At 39.8% G+C, this 19,407-nt stretch overlaps 1 protein-coding gene across 1 annotated transcript in view; it reads left to right on the top strand.

The window, feature by feature from the left end:
• Nucleotides 1–18,873, top strand: part of LOC109398944 (uncharacterized protein K02A2.6-like) — a 29,937-nt gene extending 11,064 nt beyond the window's left edge. The window contains exon 5 of the mRNA XM_062857923.1: nt 18,650–18,873. Coding sequence (XP_062713907.1) covers nt 18,650–18,873 — 224 coding nt within the window. The remainder of the gene's footprint in view (nt 1–18,649) is intronic.
• Nucleotides 18,874–19,407: the final 534 nt, after the last annotated feature.

Here is a 19,407-nt window from a genome sequence, read left to right as displayed (position 1 = left end):
ATCTTAGTGTTTCTATTCCGGTAGGTTTCAAACCATCTACAAACTACTTCGATCTTCTTCTCCATTAAACTACCTACTTCGAAACAATGCACTGTGGTGCCTACAGAGCTATTATTTGCGTTATTGATAGGGTTGCCATCCCTACTTGGCGCGCCAACAGAGCTGTTTATAAACCAAGTGGACTTTTTGGGGGGCTCTGGCCAAAGCCTACACTCCATATAAATTTTAACAAAACAAAAGTCTACGAGGAGGAGGGGGGTCTTAGATGACCAAAATTTGCTCTACGTGGTTTATGAACGTACCCTATGGGTCCCGGTCCATCTTCCTTTGGTGAAACTGTCCCACACGCACAGTCATTCGATCGTAGAGGCCATCCGGGCAGTCTTGCGTATGCCTTCTGTGCCGCGCATTTCGAAGCACTCTATCTTCTTTTTCTTCTTCTGTATGGCTCTACGTTCCCACTGGAACTTGGCCTGCATCTCTTCAACTTAGTGTTTCTAGAGAACTTCCACATTTATTAATTGAAGGGCTTTCTTTGCCTGCCATTGCATGATTCTGTATATTGTGAGGCAAGTACAATGATATTCTATGCCCAGGGAGTCGAGAAAATCGAACCCGCCATCTCCGGATTGGCGATCCATAGCCTTAACCACTAGGCTAACTGGAGAACCGAAGCACTCTATGTCTTCCCTGATAAGAATGTCGATAGGTATGATACCAGTGATGACGCAGAGCGCGCCGTGTGAAACGGTACGGTACGCGCTCGCAACCCTCAGGCACTTCAGCCTGTAAGTACTTTCCAGCTTTCTACGGTACTTATCGCCGTGCCCCACGGCGGGCCACCATACCTTAGTATGGACGTAGCGACCTAGCCAGAAGCTTGCGCTTACTGGCGTACATCACAGAGCTATTGCACATCATGTAGGATAGTGTTTGTGTTACTATAGCTGTGGAGGCTCTTTCACAGGCGTAACCAACATGGCTACCGAAGGTAAGCTTACCGTCGATCATCACACCCAAGTGTTTGACGGAGCGCTTTGACGTGATAGAGCAATCGCCTACACTGATCTCCGCTTGCTGCTCCGACTTCCGAATGTTCACAATCAACACCTTAGTTTTGTGGTGAGCCAACTCCAGTTTCAGTAGTCAACTCCACTTCTTCGATCGATACACAGACTTCCAGCGTAATGTCAGCCGCAAAGCAAACGATCTCCACCCCACCGGGAACTCTTTGTTCGTACATGACATTCCATAACACCGGACCCAGGATGCGGGGGGGGGGGTGGACTCCTGAGGTTATGTGAAAGCACTTCCGACTCACCTCTGTGTCGTAAAGTAGTGCTCGATTTTGGAAGAACTTCTGAGAATCTTGTTCCCAGACGCAGGAGCGCATCGGCAATAGCCGGACAACTGGCGCTATTGAGCGCGTTCCTTACATCCGCGATTCCTTACAGTAGCGAATAATCCTTCTCTAACGCTGGAGCGCTATCTCGGCGGTTTTTGTAACCAGCATGATAGCGTCTACGGTCGACCTCCCCTTCCTGAAACCGTACGAGACATCATTTCCACCCTCGGCGTGCATCAACATTCTATTGAGGATGATGTAAGTACCTTCCCCGCCGTATCGATCAAGCATATTGGTCTCCATGCCGACGGGTCTCCGGGTGGTTTTCTCGCCTTTGGCAATTGAACCAAGCTCTGCCTCTTCCATACTTCTGGGAAAACTCCCTCGTCCAGGCATTTCTGCATAGCAGACCTGAATATCTCAGGAGCCTCTGCAATAGCTACTTTTAAGGCCAGGCTTGGAACTCCGTCCAGATATGGGGCCTTACCTACGCTAATGACTTTGCTATCCCCGCAAGTTCCACATCGATGATCCTCTCCTCATTGCCAGCTCCAGTCCCCTGCTGTCCTACAAAAGGAGGCCAAGGACTAGGATCATAGCACGGAAAAAGCCCCTCGATGACCCCCCTCCCTAACATCTCTGGAGATTGATCTGTGGGAAATATTTCTTGTCTTGGCCATCACGATCCTGAAGGCATCACCCCACGGATTTGCATCGAAACTCAGGCAGGGACCCTCGAGGTAGGCCTTATTGCTTGCCATTATCTCGGTCTTCAGCGCGGCTTTTGCAGCGGCAAACACCAGGGATCAGAAATTCCACTTTCCGAGTTTTCAAACGCAACTCCTTTTTTTGCTGGGGTCGTTGACGTGGGTCTCGGTTCGAGTTTTGTGGTTAATTTTCGGGTGCAATCCTTTTTACAGCTGGCTCGCCGAGCCGGACACCAACCACTAATTTTCCGAAGGACACAGTTGAGTTTAGAGTCTTCATGGCGTTTAAATGCAATTACGAGCCGCTTCTTCTGGTGAACACATTTTTGGGAGGCATTCTTGGTGAATTCCGAAAAGATTCTTGGAAAAAATCCCGGGGAAGAGAAACTGGAGAAATTATTAGAAGAACCCTTGAAGAAATTACTGGATGATGCGTAGAAGGATTTCCGTAATAATTCTGCAGAGTTTCTTTAGTAGCCTTGGAAGAATTTTTAGAAGAGTTTTCCGAGGAATCAAGGAGGAATCCTTGAAAAATAATTGTAACAATCCTTAGTAGGATTTCTAAACAAAGAATTAAGAAATTTCTTGAAGAATCGTTGAATCCGATCTTGGAAAAAATCCTGAAAGAGTGCTTGGAAGAGCTTCTGAAGACCTTACAAAAATGTTTGAAGGAACTTTTGGAAAAGTATCGAGCGAGAGGAATCCTTGGAATTTATTTCAGAAAAAAAACTCCTCTGGAGATTTTCCAGAAGATTACTTCCAAAAATTCCTGGAGGGAAAATTATGGAAATGCTTAAGGAATCTCTCCAAGGTTTCCGGTAATTATTTAAGGGTCTTATTCGAGCATTCTCAAGGATTGTTCCACAACATCTTCGCAGCAGTCCTCCCAAAATTCTTCCATGAATTCCAAGGCACTCCGGAGGAATTGTAATGTTCCCGGAGATTCCGAAAAAGTCTATAAAAATGCAGAGAGGAATCCCTGATACCATTGGCGTATCTAGGATTTTTTCCTAAGGGGTGTTTAGGGGGTGCCAGTTTCAGTGGCGTCCAGGTTGTTTTTTTTTTGCCTTTCGCGTACACCAAGGTGTACCGAAAGGCTATATGTTCACTCCAAAAATGAAATCTTGATAGAACCCCCGGAGGGCGAAGTCTTATATACCAATCGATTCAGTTCGACGAGTTGAGATGATGTCTGTGTGTGTGTATGTGTGTGTGTATGTATGTATGTATTTTTTTTTTTTACTTACCAGTGCTACCGATTTCGTCCATCGCGTGCCAGTTCGTGAGGGACTCAGAACAGAGAAGAGAACTCTGAACCCTACGCCTCTAACCTCCACCAAGGTCTACAGTGCCTGCTTCCCCCGGATTCCACTAGAAGCGACTACTTCGGGGGGATGTATGTATGTATGTGTATGTGTGTGTGTGTGTGTGTGTGTGTGTGTGTGTGTGTGTGTGTGTGTGTGTGTGTGTGTGCGTGTGTATGTGTGTATGTGTACTAAAAAGTCACCTCACTTTTGGATAGTAAATATCATCCGATTTCAACGCTTTAGGTTTCAATCGACGCGGAATATTGTCCCATTGTTTCCTATTGAAAATGGTTTGAATCGGTCCAGCCGTTCCGGAGTTATGGCCATTTAGGTGTTCCGGACCGGTACCCCAGAAAGGAACCAGATATGAAATTGCAACAAACCCTTGCATGCGACCCATCAAACCACAGCATTTTCGTTCATCTGATGAACGGTAAGCAGGAAAATAGTCGCAGACTATATCTGAACCGGTAATGTTCCGGAACCGGTTCCGGGTGTCCCGCCGGAAGTGGCTAAATATAAAAGTGTACCAAACCCATGCATGCGACACATCAAAACGCAGCTTTTTTTATAACCTGATGAACGGTAGACAGGAAAATAGTCTAAGACCATATCTAAACCGGTAGCATACCGGAACCGGTTCCGGGTGTCCCACTGGAAGTGGCCAAATATAAAAGTGAAACAAACCCATGTATGCGACACATCAAATCACCGCTTTTTCTGTAACCTGATGATTGGTAAACAAGAAAATAGTCTCTGATATCTGATCTGGTAGTGTTCCGGAACCGGTTCCGGGTATCCCGCCGGAAGTGGCCAAATATAAAAGTGAACCAAACCCATGTATGCGACCCATCAAATCGCAGCTTTTTGTGTAACCTGATGAACGGTAAATAGGAAAATAGTCGTGCACTATATCTGACCGGTAGTGTTACGGAACCGGTTTCGGACCATATATGAACTGGTAGCATCCCGGAATGGTTCCTGATGTCCCGCCGGAAGTGGCCTAATTCATACATGCGACACATCAAATCGTAGCCTCTTCGATAACTTGTACTATCAGCAAGAAAATAAGCTAAGCCCACATTAGAAACTACGGATAGTGTTCCGGAATCGGTTCGAGGTGTCTCGCTGAAAGTGGCCGAATGCAAAAACAAACCAAAAAAATATTCGCGACACATCAAATGGCATTAAGGTATCCTGATGAACGGTTACAAAAAAAAATATCCCAGACCATGCTTGGGAGAACTAGTAGTGTCCCGGAATCGGTTCCCGGTGTCCCTCCAGATGTGGTCAAAGGTAGAAGGGAACCGAACTTCATGCATGCGCTTCATCAAATCGCGGTTTTTTCGATAATGCTGATGAACGGTTATAAAGAAAATCAACTGAGATTACGTTCCACAACCGGTTTCAGGTGTCCCGCCGGAATTGGTCAAATGTAAAAATGAACCATGTAAATTTTCCGGAACCGGTTAAAAGTGTCCCACTGGAAATGGACATATATAAAAGTGGATCAAACCCATGCTTGCGGTATCAAATCGCTTTTTTGTCAGTAACCTGATGCGTGGATAATAAGAAAATTGGCACTGTCCACAGAAGTTACCACCGGTAGTGTTTTTAAATCCGGGTAGCCTGATTAACAGTTTTCATAATCTAGTGAACATAAGGTAGTGTTCCGGAATCATTTCCGGGGGTCTCGTAAGCAATACAAAATAGACTGAGACTACATAAGAGGCTACCGGTGGTGTTGCAGAAGCAGCGTTGGGTGCTTCAGCGGAATTATGAAAGTGAACTAAATCAATGCAAGCGATGGATATGTGTAAGAGAACCAAAAACCTAAATCACACAATTTTAGATTCCTGAGACGTAAATTTACAATAGGATGGGTCAACGTTATATGGAAAAATTAAAATTTATGCGCATCAGCCCCGAACATTCTTTGAAATCTTTATTTGCGTCTAAAATTACTGCGCAAAATTTTGATGCGACTGGAGAGCGAGCTCTGTAATGTGATTTATATTTGAATGTGATATAACATTGGCAATTCAAATTACTAAATACATAACAAATTTTACATGGATCTTGTAAGCAATGATAACAAAATATAGCATAACGTGTGCAGATTAAACTTTGTCAAAATGATCTGTGAAAAAGTTAAATCCTGGCTAGTAATTGTCATCTTGGTATGAATCAGCATCCAGTGAAGATTATCAAGCAGTCAACTAAAAGGTCTGATACTTTCGGCTCTGCCGATACGTTGAACATAACGTAGGAATAAGTGGCCCAATTCGATGATGACCTTGAATTTCTAAATAAATTATTCTCATGATTCAGAAATTCGTAGGTGGTACAGTCCCAGATGGCTGATATGAGCATTTCCTCCTTCTCGTCCGTTACCAAAGCACAGAGATTTGGGCCCCAAATTTTGGGGCTGATCACTGACTAAGGCAAGATTGATTGCGTCTACGGAAAGATTATTAGTACATATTCGACGAGAAAGGCACTATCACCACTAGGTGGATTAATCAGGGTTTTTGTTAAAGGAAATACCGATCCACCCTAAATATCTCAGTCACGGGGAGAATGGGCCCACACTATATTTTAGAGAATAGCTTTTTTTAAAAAAAATCGATCCGTTGTACTGATTTAACACTTTACTTGTCATGGTGGTATGAAAACTTGATAAATTGATTGCGTATAATACATGGAATTTGTATTTTCACTTTGAACTTAACAATCATCGCGACAACCCTTTTGTTGTGTGGATTAAACAAAATACATTTTCAAGGACAATTATTAAAAGTGTAAATCTCGAAAACTATAAAATATACACAAATTTGCGTGTAACTTTTATTCATCGTGACATCCTCTTTGTTTTATTGCATGATAACAACCCTTATAAAAATATATATATATTACGATTATTGATTATTTTCGGTGAAAACACACACTAAAACTCGATTATACATAACGTTTCGGCCTACTCAACTTCAGCCATCATCAGATCTGTAAAATTTATTGCGGTTTCATTAGTATTTTTACAAACATTTCTTACATTCACAATTTTCTTTGATACCCACATTTACTGCATCAATCGATCACCACCAGTGTGGTTGCAATACTAACCCCCCTTTCGCTGCTATGTGTTGTGTTCTGCTACTTCGTGTTGATCGTTTTCGGGGTCGTTCGTTTGTTGTTGGTGTGTGCGTGTGGTTCGGCTCCGAAGTTTGCACACTAGGCCGTTGTAAGCCGAGTCGATCCCTCGGCTTACAACGGCCTAGTGTGCAAACTTCGGAGCCGAACCACACGCACACACCAACAACAAACGAACGACCCCGAAAACGATCAACACGAAGTAGCAGAACACAACACATAGCAGCGAAAGGGGGGTTAGTATTGCAACCACACTGGTGGTGATCGATTGATGCAGTAAATGTGGGTATCAAAGAAAATTGTGAATGTAAGAAATGTTTGTAAAAATACTAATGAAACCGCAATAAATTTTACAGATCTGATGATGGCTGAAGTTGAGTAGGCCGAAACGTTATGTATAATCGAGTTTTAGTGTGTGTTTTCACCGAAAATAATCAATAATCGTAATATATAACATTCGACGGTGACATAAACTCCACATAGTGAAAACCTTATAAAAATAGTTTTCAAGAAAAAATGCAAAAGTTATACATACTTAAAATTGCAAAATCAGGATACATATTTGCATTTTTGGTTTGACCACACCATCAATGGCGACAGTGTTTTTGTTTTTTTAGTTGAACACTACCACGTGTACATGAGAATACTTTTATAGGGAAATTACTTTTCAGATAATCGAGTCTGGTTTGTACAAGAAATTTATGTTTTCGGCAAAACATTCTTTCGGTAATTCCTCAGGGAATATTCCCGGTAATTTATATGGGAATTGTTTTGCAATTTATTTCAATTAATACTTTTTTTGGAAATCTCCCAGTAATTCCTTGGGATTTGACAAATTTCTTCAGTAATATCTTTGGATCTTTCTTTAAGAATTTATTTGGGAATTTGATACTAAATACCTTTCACGCATCCTTTGAAAATTACATCGGCAATTCCATTAGGAGTTTATTTGGCTTTTTATTTCATTGGCAAATCCTTTGAAATGTTTTCTCGGGAGTTCCTTCGCCAATTCTTTAGTAGTCTTTCAAGCATTGTTTTGTTAATGTCAACAATTCTATTGATATTTGCTTTTAAAAATTCTCTAAATTACTTTTCAGGCAATTCCTTTGAGAATTCTTTTAGTGAAGCCTTTGGTAATCCATTCGACAATGACTTTGGGAACATCCTCACAATTTTTCTGGAAATTCTTCGACAAGTCATTCTACTTTTTTTTTTGGATTTTCGTCGTTTTTTTTAGACTTTCATTATCTATGCTATTCTGTATTCCTTAGCCGATTCATCGAAAATTGTTCCATAAATCGCTTCTATAATTTTATTGAAAATTCTTAAGACAATTTCTTCTAGATTTCTTCAGTAATTATGTAAGGAATTCCTACAGTAGATGATTTCGGAATACCTTCGGCAATTTCGATATTACTTGCATTGGAAATTTATTTGGGAATTTCATCATCAACTCCTTTGGAAATTTTGGAAGCTTCGATTATTACTTTGGGAGCTTCTTCGGTAATTCCTTTGGAAATTGATGTGGGACATTTATTTGAAAAAAAAAAATGTTTTCTATTTTAATTCTGTGTCGGTGATTCTACGAAAATTACTTTTGTAGTTCGTTCAAAATTTTCTTCAGAAATTCCTTCGATGTTCTTCGAAATTTTTTTTGTGAATGTTTGTGGAAATTTTTATAGAATATATGTCGGTTATTTATTTTGAGATTGGATTTGGTCAATTTCTTTAAAAAGGCTTAATATTTTCTTCCGAAATTCCTCTGGTAATTCTTATATGAATTCTTTTGGCAAATACTTTGAAAGTTTTAAGATAATTGTAATGTTTTTTCCGACAATTTCTTTGGGAATATGTCAGGAAGTTTTTCGTGAGTTTCATAGGATTTTCTTTGAGCCAACTGGGTTTTATGAATTTATGAATTTCCAATTCAGCAATTCTCGGAAGCAATAAATATAAATACAATTAAATCATAAAGAATTACAAAAATAATCATGGTAAAATTGCCTGAGAAATTTGCAAAATAACTGAAAAAGAAATTGCTGAAAAAATTTCAGAGGAATAGCCATTGCAATTATAAGAAAATATCCAAAGAATTTGCTGATTAAATTCTATTGAAACTATCTAAGAAATTCAAAAAACAACTACGCCGAAGCAATCTTCAAAGAATTGGTCACACTACAGTCTAGCGGATACGGAGTCGCGGGTTTGAATCCCACCAGAACTCGTTTTTTTTCGAAAATTCATCTCTCAATTTGTCAATCAGCAAGATTCTGTGCCTTCTAATTAATTACAAGTTTTTTCCGTACAATCCTATAGGATTTCACTAGAGATTTCCCTAGTAATACCTTCTAAGATTTCTCTGAAAATTTCAACTATTCCCGAAATTCGTTTAAAGATGCCTCTAGAGATTTGTATCAGGATTACTTCAGCTGAAATTCCTTTAAGAAGGCCAAGAGGAATTCTAGGATTTCTAGAGTAATCCGTGAAAAAAACTCTAGAGGCATTCCTGGATGAGTGTTTGAAAAAATGCCTGGAAGAATCAAAGGCATTTCTGAAAGTATCCTAGGAAAGCTGCCTAGAAGAATCCTAGCAAGAATGCCAGGAGAAATCCCTAGAGGGATTCCTGAAGGTATCACAGTAAGAATTTCTGGAGGAGACCTAAGAGGCATTCCTGAAACATTAGAAGCAGCAAAAATTGCTTATGTATTCCCAAGAGGAGTTCCTGGATGAAAGTCAAGCGGGATCCTTGGAAAAAATCAATAAAAAGTATTTGGAGAAACCCCAGGAAAAAAATAGTATTTCCAGGAGAAAACATCGAAGGTACTTCTGAAAGGTTCCTAGAAAGATTGCCTTGAATAATCCTAGCAAGTTTTTTGGAGAATCCCTGGAGAAATTCTTAGAGAAATCCCTAGAAGAATTCCGGGAGGTATAACAGTAAGAATTTCTGGAGGAGTGCGAGGAGGAATTGCAGGAAGAACCACAGCAGGAATAGCTTGAGAAATCCAGCTGAAATTTCTGGAGGAAGGCCAAGAGGAGTTCCTCGAGGAATCCCATGAGTAATTTATGAAAGAGTCCTTGGATAAACTATATCGGATAAAAATTCCTAGAGGAATCACCAGAGAACTTCTGAAGAAATCATAGGAAAAATCTCAGGAGGTATTCTTAGAAGGATTCTGCGGTGTATCATAGTAAAAATCTAAGGAGGAATTGCTGGAGGAAGCTATACAAGAATTTATGGGGAAACCCCATCAGGATGCCTGCGGGAATCCAAAGGAAAAATTCATGGAATCCCGAGCAGGAACTAATAACTGACACATAACTGCAGCATACCAAAGTCAGGTATCACACCAGAACGAGGTATTGGTCGGTTACCCTGGTCTTGAAAATAACTTATTTTGGTATTTTCTAGGTATTGACATAATAGCTCAACGAGTTATTGGTTTGGTGTTGAGGACTGCTTGAGGTATTATTCGATTATGGAAAAATCGCTATTTGTATGGAAAAATCGTCGATTATTATTTAGGTATTGCCATACCTGATATCATTATTCACGAGTTATGCATAGAATATGCACCAGTTATTATTTTAGGTATTTTACCTCTTATGCAGGGCTTCTTAATACCTCATGCAGGTTGTAGGTATTCGGTTTTCCATACCTGAGTCCGGTATTCTTCAGCTATTTTCTCCTGCTCGGGATACCTAGAGAAGTCCCTGCAAGGACCGGTAGAGGTTTTCTGAAAGAATCTATGGGGAAGGCCCTGAAGGAATCGCAGGAGGATTTTCTGAAGAAATCCCAGGACGATTTCCCAGAAGAATTGCAGCCATAATACTAGGATAAATTCGTGTAGGAATCACTAGAAGAATTTCTAGACGTATCAGTGTAAGAATTTCTGAAGGAATTGCTGGACGAACCGCAGAAGGAGTTGTTCGAGGTATTCTTGGTGGAGGGCCAAATGGATTTTCCGCAGGAATTCCATGAGGAATTTCTGGAAGAATGTTTGGATAAAATCTCTGGAGGAATTGCTGGATGAGTCCTTGGAGAAATCTCTGGTAGAACAACAACAGAGGTTTCTGCAAGAATCCCAGGAAGATTTCCTGGAAAGATCCCTGCAAATAGACTGGAGTAAGCTCTAAAAGAAACCGTAGCATAATTTCTGAAGTACCACAGTAAGAATTTCTGGCTGGAAGAAGAACAGCTGGAAGAACCGCAGGAATTGCTTGAGGAATCCCATCAGAAATATCTAAAGGAATTCCTAGAACTCCGGGAGGTTTCATATAAGTAATTTCTGGAGGAATCCTAGAATCAGGAATACCGGGGGTATCCTAAGAGAAGTTCCTCTAATTTATGCCTAGAGGAATACATACAGTACTCCTTGAAATAATCGGTAGAAGTATACTGGAGGATTCCCTGATGGAATCGCAGGGGGAATTTCTGGAGGAATCTCAGTAAGATATCTCGAAAGTGTTGCAACAAGTTAGTATATCAGGTGTCCTAATTATTCTAAATATAATTCTGAAGGAGTCCTAATGGGTATTTCTTGAAGATTTCCAGCTGGAATTCATGAAGGAAGGCCAATAGAAGTTCTTGGAGAAATCCCCTGTGGCATTTCTGAAAGTACCTTTGGAGGAAGTCCTGGTTAAATCCTTGAATAAATCTCTGGAATAATCACCGAAGGGATTTTTAGAAAAATTTCAGGTAGATTTTCCGAAAGAATTGCCGGAAGATCTTTCCTAGTAGAATTCCTGAAGGTACCACAGTGAGAGTTTTTGGAAGAGTTCTAAGAGATTCGCAGCAGAAGTTGCTTGAGGAATCCTAGCCTCAATTCCCGGAAGAAGGCCAAAAAAGCTGGAGAAATTGCATGAGGAATTTCTGGAAGAATCTCTGAAATAAATCTGAATAATATAAAAGGAATCGCCTGAGGAACTTCTGAAAGAATCCCAGGAAGATTGTCTAGAATAATCCCACCAGAAACTCCTCAAGGAATCCCAAGAGAAAATTTCAGAGGAATTCCTAGAATAATTCCGAGTAGTATCGTAGTAAGAATTTCCAAATAAATCCTAGGAGAAATTGCTGGACCAATCTCTGCAGAAATTTCTATTATGTACAACCCCATCAGGACGAACTGCCTGGACAATCCTAAGGGAAGTTTATTGAAGAAATATCGGGAAGAATCCATAAACGAAGCTTAGAGAAATCACTGTATGATTAGATAGAGGTATTTCTGGAGGAATCTATAGAGACGTCTGTTGATTGTTCTTACCGATATTCAAAACGCCAAAACGTACAACAGGTATATAAGTAATTACGGGTGTGCTTATATTTTATTCGAATGTGCGATTAATAAACATTGGAATTATTGTGTGAAGTTTTAAATTTTTGATAACTATCAAGGAAAAACTCTAGGGGGTGCCAAATTTGTTCTAGGGGGTGCCAGGCACCCCTGGAACCCCCCCTAGCTACACCAATGCCTGATACATTTTCAGGAGAATTCTTGGGAACATGTGAATAAGCGGTTATCATTGAAGACATTTGTATAAATCCTAGAAGGAATTGAAGGAGAAGTCTTCGAAAATATAACAAGTTGGGGATCCATATCCATAACCTCAACGACTAGGCTTACTGGGAACCCACATTTTCATACTCCTATATGAATTGTATTACCAGCCATAGGTTACTCCAAGATTTACACCTTGCCAGACCATACTAACAAATACTCCTCCCCGGAACAACTTTGAAGATGCTGTGGATTCCCCGATCTCTAGTTGCAACGGTTGTCAAATTAACAGTCGAATAGCACAGTCATTTTTTTCATTCTGAAATCTCGAATTGTGCACATTGGGGTTGGCTGGCTAGTCCCAAGCGCCTTTTATTTATTTATTTTATGTGCAACTTTCCTTCGTTCTTGTCAATCATGGAGTAGCAATGACAATGTGAACGGTTATCTAATCCAAAAATTATATGTAAATATGTCCCATAACCCCGAAAGATACGTTGTTAGTATTATATTTCTGTACAAACGCGATTTTTCAGGTTGATTGATTGATTTGTCTTTATTTAAGAGACTTTATCAGCCCTGTTTTATTAGGGATTTTAGCCCCAAAACTAAATACCACAAAGGGGACGTCCTAAAGAAATTGACCTCGTAATTTATGGACAACCCCTATGTTTTAAAATATTACCAACATTAATATAACATGAAAGTGCGAGCCTCACGCTCATCTGGTTAGAAATCGTTACCCCTTACCACCAATCCTAATTTCCAGCGTGATTCAAGAAACGCCTCGGCAATACGCCAAGGCACTCAACGTCTACACTTCAACCGTAAAGACAAAAAAGATCGTCAGAATATTTTTTTGAGCTGAAGTTGATTAAAACATGCATCATTCATGATATTTACTTGCGTTCTAGACCCTCAAGGGGATTGTACTCCCTCATTCGGCACTGACTGCCTCGAACTGGAGCAACCCTTCTCGATGCAAGTAGGTAGGTTTAGCAGAAAAGGCGTAGCAAGTCACCTCCTTTGCATCATTTGTTGTTGATCCACATTCGTAGAGTCCACCCTCGCCAATTCCGTCCATTGAGAGTCTGTCTGTGCTAATGGGCTGAATGGAGCGAATGTAAAGAAAAGCTACTCCTAGCTGGATGCTGCTAGGTATCCGTCCGCATCGTCGTCGTCGTTTGTTTTACATGTTTCCTTTCCCCCAAGCTCCTACCAGCACTTAAAGAACGGGAGAGTGATATTTTGATGATTATTTGCTAAAAATTATAGGGTTAAACTTGGCAAGCACTTCCCATTGGGGAATACCCACGGGAGTAAAGAAAGTCGTTGCATGTATTTGAAAGCATCATCATGGGACGTGTTTTGAATGCAAAGTATGTGTACCTCTATAGATACGTACGGCTGGCTAACAGCACGCTTGACGGAATGAACCAGCATCAGCATCGCCATCAAGCGTACGTAGATACAGAGGGGAAAGAGTTGACGATGATGCCACGGTGCAGTGATGGGATTCGAATTCGTAATGGGGCCCCATATATGTGTGTTTTTATGTTTGCCAAATGAAGTGAAGGGTTGCACGTTGAAGTGGGCTCTGCAGGAGATTGCTATACGACCGTCACACTGCACTGCTGGATTTGAAAGGAGTGCGAAAATGTGAATTAGGATACGCCGGCTACAATGGCAAAAAAAATCGATGAGAAAGAAGCATGCAAAGCAGTTGAAGTTAGTTCTCATTTGACAGATGACAACACTGCTGCATTGCGATAGCAGAAGGAGTTGATTTAGCTGAAAGTGAGCCCTTGGCATATTCAAGGATTTAGTACCCTATACTGGCACTTGTGTAACCTTCATCAAATATAAATGATTCCCTGTAAGATGCATTGAAAGGAAGCAATTTAAATTCGCCTCAGGAAAATGATACGCATTGCCATCACTCGGCTTTGGAGGAACACTTGAAACTAGGTTCGTTAGGGATTTGAGCTAGTAATAGCGGCAAGCTGGAGCGTAATCCGTGCATAGTGCGTATGGCAGTTGTTCTGAACGACGATTCAGTTGTCGCTTGATATTGTCCGCTTTTTTATAGCGCAGTGCTAGATCATGATTATTGTATCCCCATTTCAATGCAAACACAGTTATGAGTTGCATAACATTTTTAAGATTGCAGCTGCCACTCGCCATCGTCGGTCACGTCCAAAGCTTACCAGATCACGCTCCATTTCAATTGACGTGCTCTCTGCGCTCCACGCCATCTTGTGCTAACCGGATCAATATCAAACATCAACTTTCCAGGGATGTTATCTGGCATTACTGTAACATGCTCTGTCCAGTCCACCGTATCCTTCTAGCTTTGACGAGCTCTTGGTTCATCGGAGGCGGAAGATCGTCCTTAGTATGTGTCGCTCGTAATCTCGGAGTACTTGCAGGTCATCCTTGAGCATAACACAAGTTTACAAAATGAAACGAAAGTCGTGAACTTCTGTCAACGACCAACATTTTTGAAGCACAATTTAGTGCTGATTTCGAAGCCGACCTTCAAAAAATTTTAAGTGGAACAGTTTTTGAGTTTTAGCTCAAAATCGAGCTTTGCAACTTTTTAAAATATGTAATTTACTAAAATTCAAATATATTGCATTTTGTTCAACCAATTTTAAATCTTTTTCCATAAATTGAAAGCTGAATACAATACCATTCGGTCATCTGAATACAGGTTTTGCGTCAGATTGATGAAATTCAAGATATTGGCGAGTTTTAGGGACAATCTTCTTAAATTTTAGCAAAATTCCCAAATTTTTTTGAAGAAATGTATTTTTTTCAATAAGAAAAAAACTTACTTAAAAATTCTTTCTCGACGTTTATTTGACATATTATATGTAGGCGAGTTACATTAAAAATTTCAGCTCAATCGGAGCATTGATTACGGAGAATGAGATGTGTGAACAGAGCGACGTTGCTTAAAAATAGAACAAAAATCGATTTCAAATCATCAACCTTGTATGGAAAGTCGAAAAAATTTCCGCTCTACTGTAATTTTTTTCTTTCGCGTTTTCGAACTCAGGGCATAATTTTACACCAAAAATGATCATCAGCTTACCGAGTTCAAAAATGCTGTAAACTAGTGTAATCTATGATTCGTGCCCATAGAGGAGTGTTAACGGTCTTATAAACGTTTTGTACACGGTAAATTCGCTGCGGCAGGATTAAATCTTTCGACCGCAATTTCTCAGGGAGCCCGTAGTAGGCACGACATCCACTGATTATGTGCTTTTGTATTTCACGACTCACTTTGTTGTCGATCGTCAGTAAGTATGCAAGGTAAACGAGTTCCTCCATTACCTGGAAAGTATCTCTGTCTGTCGTGGTGACATGACATTACTTCCTAGACAAATCCTGCCGCGTTCGGAATGTTGAAGAGAAGGCATGAAACTCCGACGAGATCCCAAATGGCACGGTTAAGGCTGGCATAGGGATTTAGGTCTCTTGTAAGATCCTTCAGCTTCCTGCCATACTCCTCCGATCCCAACCTCATAACAGAGCTGCGGTTGCACAAGCAAGCTGAGAAGAGCTTTCATCGTGATGGACGATATGCAGAAGTGCGTGATTGGTTGGTGGCCGATCGACAAAATAATGCGCAGGTTGAGGATCAACCGATTCAACGCATTCTACACGCAGCTCGTCCGGCATTACTGTAACATGCCCTGTCCACTGTATCCTTCTAGCTTTGGTGAGCTCGTGGTTCATCGAAGGCCGAAGATCGTCTTTAGTATGTGTCGCTCGTAATCTCGGAGTACTTGCAGGTAATCTTTGAGCACAATCTATGATACGTGCTATTACCGAATGGTAACGTTGCTTCTGGTGGGGCGCGTAGGAATTGAAATTGTAATTGTAGCCAGTCAGAAAGTAACTGTTAAATCGAATTGTAGGAACAAGCGGAATGAGTGTGCGGTACACATTAACATTGCGTTTATGCAGAAAACATCCATATACGCACTAAAGTGGAGGCCATTTAGAAACTCTAATGCGATACTAGATAGTTTTGATAGCATTCAATACGATTGTGTAAAAAATCACATTGTTTATACGACTTCATCGAATTCATTCAGACGTATATACAACTGCTTTGGAACAATCAATTACGTCTCCCAAGAATGATATACGACTTTATATTTTTGCTGCTAAAAAGAAAAAAAAAACATAGTTGCGCCAGTTTTCTGTTTATTTAATTATTTAACAAGCATGTATGAGATATTTAGACATATGATTAAATACAATTGTTAATATTTTCAAATTATACTTACGAGTTTCGAACTCTCGATGTTCAGGTTAACGAGCAAGCAGTACTGCAAACAACCGTAAACAGTAACTTGAAATGAATGATTTTTTTGACAAATAGACGATCAGTGATCACACGCGACGCTTGCATTATTTTGTTCCTCGCAAATTTTCGCTCACTAGCACTACTTAGTGTTTGTATGATCAAAACGCAGCATAATCAACATTAGTATTAATTGAGTTTCATTCTTTCTTGCCAACTGGATTTTACTTTCTAGGTTTAATCACCGCATGGTTCAAATAAGATCATTTGGACACAACAGGAGCATACGAGATGAAAGCGCGAAACAATCAAATAAGTAACGTTCGCTCGATATGAATCTCCGAACAAGTGTCACAGATCGATAGAACCGAAAGCAAAGCCGAACAACATTTAACAGATCACAACCACGATCTTTCTGCCTGTCTAGGGCTAGTAGTCATCATCAAACTACTAGTACCTAGCCGTTCAAACCCAGGACGTTAGGCAAAGGGGTCGTCGTTGTGATTGTGTTGTTCAATTATGGCCCTCTGTTAATTTTTAACTTCTATTCAATTTCTCTCGTCGCACACTTGCGATTCTATCCACCGTTTCTTTCATTACTTTCGTTACTCCCTCCTTCTTTGAGTAGTATTACGTTCACCGAGAAAAGCCAATAAAATTCAATTATCATAAAGTCATGCGGTGATTAAACCTAGAAAGTATTATGCGATTTAGTAGTATGATTTATATTAGATGTATACCAACATTTCAAAGGGGAGTAACTGCTTTTTGAAACAATGTTTTTTTTTTTTCAAAGCTGTGGGTCGAATTTTCACCCTTCCCACAAAATTCTTCGCCACTTTCGGAGGAAGGACCCCATATTTTTGTCAAGTGGGGGTTGTTGATTGTGTAGGATAGCTTTGATAAAAGGTATTGCCTAAAGAAACAGTTACGCCGTTTTGGATTGTAGGAGTCACATATGCATTTGACCGACTTACATAAATGTAACTTATAATCGGTGTGTATTTGGAAATCGCTCATGATAATGCGGTGCATATACCGTGTAGTGTAAAAGCCGACTGTAGCCCATATTCTATCACTGAAAGCTTCATGGGCTTACCAACTCAAAACCGGTACTCGTTGACACAAAAACTAGTATTCATTGTTACATGCATAATTGTCATATATATAGTACGTAAATAAGACAGTAAAGCAGCACATATTTTTTTTTTCTAATTTGCATTTTTCAGCTCATTTATTTCACACGAGTTATTCCCCCGAATTCATACGTTAGTACCGTGATTTCGGGTGAAATTGATCAGTGGGGTGAAATTGATCGACGTGAGGGCCATTTTTATTTGTTAAAAATAACGCTTTAAATTTAAAACAATTTGTGGAAAATGGTTATTATCTGGCTCAAGGGTTATTAAATTGAGTTTATGTGTTTTACGGCCAATTAGTCTCACATTTCTGTATCAAATTCCATATTTTCCTAAACTATGTGTTAGGCGAAATTCAAAGACACTTTCAAAGTTTTGTTGTCGTAGCTGTATCACAGATGTAATGAATATTCGAATGAATGTTTATAGTTGCCAAGTATTCGCCAGACCCAAATTCGTCATCAAAAGTTCTATAAACATTGAAATGTATGTATACAATTGTACTTTTCTGGAAGTATTCACTTATTTAGTGTATAAATTGCATACTTTCATTCATATCCTTCGATTTATTGAACTTTAAACTTAAATAATTAAAAAAATAGTAAAGTTGTGAAAGTTTTGCATTGCTTTTCGCATTCTGGGGTGGTTAATTCAAGTAGAAAAAATATTTTTAGGACTAACAAAGACATTTCACTGACTGATAAATTTCACCCCACAAGTGAAATTTTTGATTTTTTATTTTAAATGATATTTATTACAATAAAATGATTTGCAGTAAAAGTTTCAACTTCGTTCACTGATGCAATCTCTGGCCGTACTTTTTTTAAAGCATTGAGTTTGGGCTTATCGATAACAATTCAAAAATTAGACACCAAAAACTGTGAAAAGTGATCAATTTCACCCGAAATGACGGTAATGGAGATAATGCGTGCTACACAATTGTCGACTGTTTGTTCACCAGGGAGTTCTGGACGCGGTTCACCTGGACTGGAATCAGCCGGGGACAAAAATCAAAGAGAGGTTTCAGGGAGTTTGGCAACGTTCTGCAGCTACTTGTAGACTTAGTTTGCATCGGCGATCCCTCATACAGTGCCCATAAATTGGAGGATTTTTGTAGGACCCGGCTATTCCGATACAGCATGTCCAGAAGTACGAATAAGTGACTACGAAAGTCAGCATGCCGCCCAGAACGCAAACTGAAGAAGATGCACGAACAAAGCATCGATAATCCAGCAGAGCTGGTTGATGTAGTTCAAAGCGACAGTGCTGAAGAACCTGGTAATGACCAAGATGAGAAGATGGATGTAAAAACAAATGAGGCTGATTCCGAGAATGATAATTATGCTGACGATGAGGATGTGTTTAACGCGAGTGATAATGAGGCTCTGGATGAAAGTGACAGTGATGACTAAGCAAACGGTGATTGATCAATTGATGTTTATTATTGAAATGTATCATATAAAGTGAAATTGAATATCAAATAAATTCAAGAATACAATGTGCATCGTTTTTATTTTTTTCACGTAAAATGAAACGTACCAAGGCTAAAACATATCAACTTATTGTGTGGAGGAGGGGCGTAAAAAAAAAATGTTATCGACGTGTATCAGTCTTTCTTCGGGGAAAACAGATTCAGCAATGTAGATGTGCAAGTACGAAGATTTGAATGGTTTTTCAAAGTAAACCTTTTTAGTAGAAACAACCTGGCCTTTTACAAAATAATTTGATTTTTTTTTTTCGTTTACGCTACAAAATGCCATGATTGATTGATCAAGAGTTAGGATCCATTTATCTTTACTAATTTACTTTCGCTTTTTTTATCTACAAATCTTTGTCGAAGGTGGGCATTTGCTAATTGTGTGCGCTGCTGTTCATTTACAAGAGATTCATAACTTTGCATGCTTTCTGTTATACGACCAGCTATTTGAGCTAACGGATTTGGTCCA

This window comes from Aedes albopictus, chromosome 3, assembly GCF_035046485.1.
Source record: "Aedes albopictus strain Foshan chromosome 3, AalbF5, whole genome shotgun sequence".
NCBI lineage: Eukaryota > Metazoa > Arthropoda > Insecta > Diptera > Culicidae > Aedes > Aedes albopictus.
This window is presented reverse-complemented; position numbering and strand designations above follow the sequence as displayed.